Source organism: Lycium ferocissimum, chromosome 12 (assembly GCF_029784015.1).
Source record: "Lycium ferocissimum isolate CSIRO_LF1 chromosome 12, AGI_CSIRO_Lferr_CH_V1, whole genome shotgun sequence".
NCBI classification, from domain to species: Eukaryota; Viridiplantae; Streptophyta; class Magnoliopsida; order Solanales; family Solanaceae; genus Lycium; species Lycium ferocissimum.
In genome coordinates, this window is record NC_081353.1 from 64,548,032 (window position 1) to 64,552,449 (window position 4,418).

General features: G+C 39.7%; 1 protein-coding gene across 1 annotated transcript; it reads right to left on the reverse strand.

The window, feature by feature from the left end:
• Positions 1-3,543: 3,543 nt before the first annotated feature.
• On the reverse strand, positions 3,544-3,888 carry LOC132039520 (E3 ubiquitin-protein ligase RING1-like). The gene has a single exon (XM_059429989.1). The coding sequence runs from the start codon at positions 3,886-3,888 to the stop codon at positions 3,544-3,546; it is 345 nt and encodes a 114-aa protein (XP_059285972.1).
• Positions 3,889-4,418: the final 530 nt, after the last annotated feature.

The window sequence follows — 4,418 nt, forward strand, 5'->3', positions numbered from 1 at the left end:
ATATTGAGAAGACAGCCTTTCGTACGCATCATGGTCACTTTGAATTCTTGGTCATGCCATTCGGCTTATCAAACGCACCATCAACATTTCAAGAACTTATGAACAAGGTATTTAAACCATACTTGCGTCGATTTGTGTTGGTTTTCTTCGACGATATTTTAATATTTAGCAAGGCATGGGACCATCATCTCTCATATGTTCGCATAGTTTTTGAGTTGTTACGTGCTCATAACCTATACCTCAAGAAGTCCAAATGCTTCTTCGGAGAGAGACAAATAGCATATCTTGGCCGTATGTGTGTCCGAAACAAAGCGTGGCGATATGCAAGCAAAGTTCGAGCCATTAATGATTGGCCTCAACCACGATCCATCACTACCTTGCGCGGATTCTTAGGCTTAGCAGTTATTATCGTAAGTTCATACAAGGTTAGAGTCAATTATCAGCCCCTCTAACTAACATGATTAAAAGGAACTCGTTCCAGTGGATGATACGCAACTTTGGCTTCTTTTGACGCTCTTAAAGAAGACAGAATCGCTCTTGTTTTACAATTGCCAAATTTTGATGATCCGTTTATAATTGAGTGTGATGCCTCGGGAAGTGGTATAGGAGCAAATTTGCAACGAAATGGCCATCCAATTGCTTTTTCGAGAGACAACGGTTGTCGACACTTTAAATTGGCTACATATGAACGCGAATTGATTGGCTTAGCTAAAGCAAAGGCAACATTGGCGTCTCTTATCTATGGGGTGCCATTCTTGATTCGCACGTACCATTATAGCCTTAAGTATTTGTTGGAGCAAAGGCTAACGACTTCACCCCAACAACATTGATTAGCAAGCTTATGGGGTTTGATTTTTGTGTGAGTATAAGGTCTGGACACTTGAATAAGGTCGCTGATGCTTTGTCTCGTCGCCTTACTATGGAGGAATCGGTGTATGCTATCAGTCCACCACGTGTTTTATTACTTGATGCGATTAGAGAGGAGACACGTACGGATGCTTCCTTGCAATAATTAGTCCAACAAGTGCTCCGTCACGAGCTTGATGCTTCTACGGTCAATCAAACACGATCTACTCATTTATAAAGGTCGTGTCTACTTGCTGCCTTCTTCCTAATTGATCTCGACAATTTCGTCAGATACCATGATAATGCCCATGAAGGGTACGAAAACATTGCAGCGCATACGACAAGATTTCTACCGGAAGTGGAAACGAAGTCGATTATTAAGGATTATGTGGTCGCTTTCCGCTTTATCCAACCCAACAAGGCCGGACACCTAAGTCCAAGTAGGCTTACTACAACCACTTGCATTTCCCGAGCAGGTCTAGGCCGATATTGGAATGGACTTTATTGACGCGCTTACCAAAGGCATGGGGCAAAACAATCTTGTTTGTGGTAGAGATCGGTTTTCCAAATATGCACACTTCATACCCATGTCTCATCTTTATAATGCAACTCGTGTTGCCACGTTTTCTTTGAGAATATTGTTCGCTTGCATGGGATCGATTACGTGTGATGGGATGTGGTTTTTTACGAGCACCTTTTGAGAGAATTGTTTCGTCTATGTGGCACGAAGTTGGCATTCTCTACATATCATCCTCAACCTAGATGGTCAAACAGAGGTTGTGGATCGTACTATTGAAATGTATTTGCGTTACTTGATTGGGGATTATCCAAAGAAATGGGTTGACTGGTTGCCATGGGCTGAATATTGTTATAATACTTCCTTTCATACTACATTGCAAACAACTCCCTTTAAGGTTGTTTATGGTTGAGATCCTCTTCGTCTATTGTCCTATGTTGCTGGTTCTTCGCGAGTGGAGGCTGTTGACAATTCCTTGCTGGATCGTGATTTAGTTTTGTGTGACATTCGCAGCAAGTTGCAACAAGTACGTTAGGATGAAAGAATATTATGACAAAGGGCACCGAGAGGTTGCATATGATCCAGGTTCACTAGTTTGGTCGCGTTTACATTCTTATCGTCAAAAATATGTAACGAGTGCCAATCGCGCCATAAGCTTGCACCCCGATTCTTTGGGCCTTTTCCGTGCTTTGCGTCGAATAGGAGAAGTTGTGTATGAGTTACGGCTTTGCCCAGCGATAGTAAGTTGCATAATGTGTTTCATGTATCCCTCCTCAAGGCTTTTAAGGTCTTTGCTCCAATGCATCCTCCGACCCCGCCACCATTGGAGGATGGTCCTGTTGTTCCTATGCCTTGTTCTGTTCTATGTGCTCATCTTAATTAGGGAACTGGGGAAATTTTAGTGCACTGGTGTGGGTTTGATTTATCAGATGCTACTTGGGAAGATGTTGCGCATTTTCGTAACGCCTATCCAGACTTCGAGCTTGAGGACAAGCTCTTTACAGAGGAGGGCGGTAATGTTATAGACTCATTAGTGGGTAAGGTTTATGCAAGGCGGGGCCCTCAAGTTGAGAAAGATAGTAACGTCAAAGAGGATAAAGAGATATGAGGGCGGTGATTTTATTCGCATTAAAATAGGCAGCGCTTAGTTTTACTAGAATTCTTATAAATAGGCGTAGTTTAGTTTTACTAGAATTCTTATCTGAATAGATTTTCTATGTTAGTAGATTCCTAGATTTTCTTAATATCTTGTAATAGGGTTCTCTATTTAAAGACACGGATGGAATAAAAGAAGGGAGAGAATTTCTATCAAAAAACAAGAGGTCTGGACTCTCTCTAACGAGTCCTAAGGTTATAGGCTCCCTTCTAACGAGCTTATTTGTTTCCTTCAAAGAAAATAGGTCGTTCACGGAATAAAAACAAGGGAAAGGATCTGTTAAGCATAGACTTTTCAGTGAATCGCCCTGTGACAGGATCCATATCGCATAGCCGTAACACAAGACCATAGGAATATAGGAGGCGAATTATCTTGAACCGGCGAGTAGTGATTCGGAAGAATACTACGAGATTAATAATCCGGTTAATTAGCAATTGTGAACAAAATTACTAAGATAGGATGCTTGAATGACTCAATAAGATTGGTGAACCAGCCACAACCCTGGAATATCTCTAAAATCTTGATAAAAGCAACTCTCAAAGACGTTCGTAGCACAATTCTAGTTTACATTGTTAGTTATTTAGTTTTCAGCATTAAGTTACAAAACAAACAAAGCTTTTATTCATTACTTGCATAATTAGTAGCAATAGTTTATTTTTCGTGAAAGTATTGGTCATAAGTCTCTGTGGGTTCGACATCCAATTTTATATAATTACTATATTACTTGTACTATCACGTACACTTGCATGTGCTTTCGAACGCAACAGTATACATCATCGACATAAGCTAAATGTCGATGATATATATTGTACTTCGCTCTCTCTTAACAATATTTAGGACAGTAAAAAGAATGTTCTTGTATGTATCAAAGACATATAGAGCATGACATCCTCAACTTAAAATCAACTTCACTTACTAAATCAATGAGATAAGTTTTAAAATACACACAAACAAGTATCGGTCTTGCAAAATTAGAAAACGGAAACTTCCGATTATTTTTTGGGTAACCATGTGAATATTACCATTAACAAACCAAAACCACCCAGCCTAAAATGCTATCCGTTTCTATAGTATTTGTTGATGTGAAGGGCAAAACTGAAGCTCTACACATGGGACAATTTTTTTTCCGCATTAACCACTGTTTGATGCAGTGGGTATGATATTCATGTCCACACTGAAGTGTCCCAATGGTCTCTTCGTGTTCAAATTTTGCTTGACATATGGCACAAATATCTGCAGATTCTTTATCAGCAGCTTCTTCAGTTAAAGTAGCATTTTTTACTCCGTCTTTAGGTGCAACAACATGATGAGTTCTTGTTTCAAAATAGCCCAATATAACATCCTCCTCTTTCTCCTTTTCATCATCCATGTAAACTTCAAGATCAAGTGGATCATAGATGCCAGGCAGATATTATTCAAGATCATCAAGGCCTTGCAGATTGTCTGTTACATTTGACCTTAAGAGCCTATCCACTGAATCACGATCACTCACGTTAATAATATTAATCCCATTCGAATTCTCACCGGTAGAAGCCATGGGTTGATAGTCAAAATCAAAGCCAGTCAGAAGATGATCATAATCATCAATCATTAATCTATCAAACTCAGTATCATTCGAATGCTCACTGTTAGCACCACCAGTAGACGCCACAGATTCATAGTCAAAATCAAAGAAGCCAGTCAGATGATGATCATACTCATCAGTCATTATTCTATCAAACTCATTATCATTCGAATGCTCACTGTGAACACCACCAGTAGAGACCACAGATTCATAGTCAAAATCACGGCCAGTCGGATGATGATCATACGTCTCATCAATCATTAATCTATCAAACTCAGTATCATTCGAATACTCACTGTGAACACAGCCAGTAGACGCCACAGATTGATAGTCAA

What these genes read in the sequence shown, in the direction of transcription:
- LOC132039520 (XM_059429989.1), bottom strand. Translation starts at nt 3,888, where the DNA reads ATGGATGATGAAAAGGAGAAAGAGGAGGATGTTATATTGGGCTATTTT.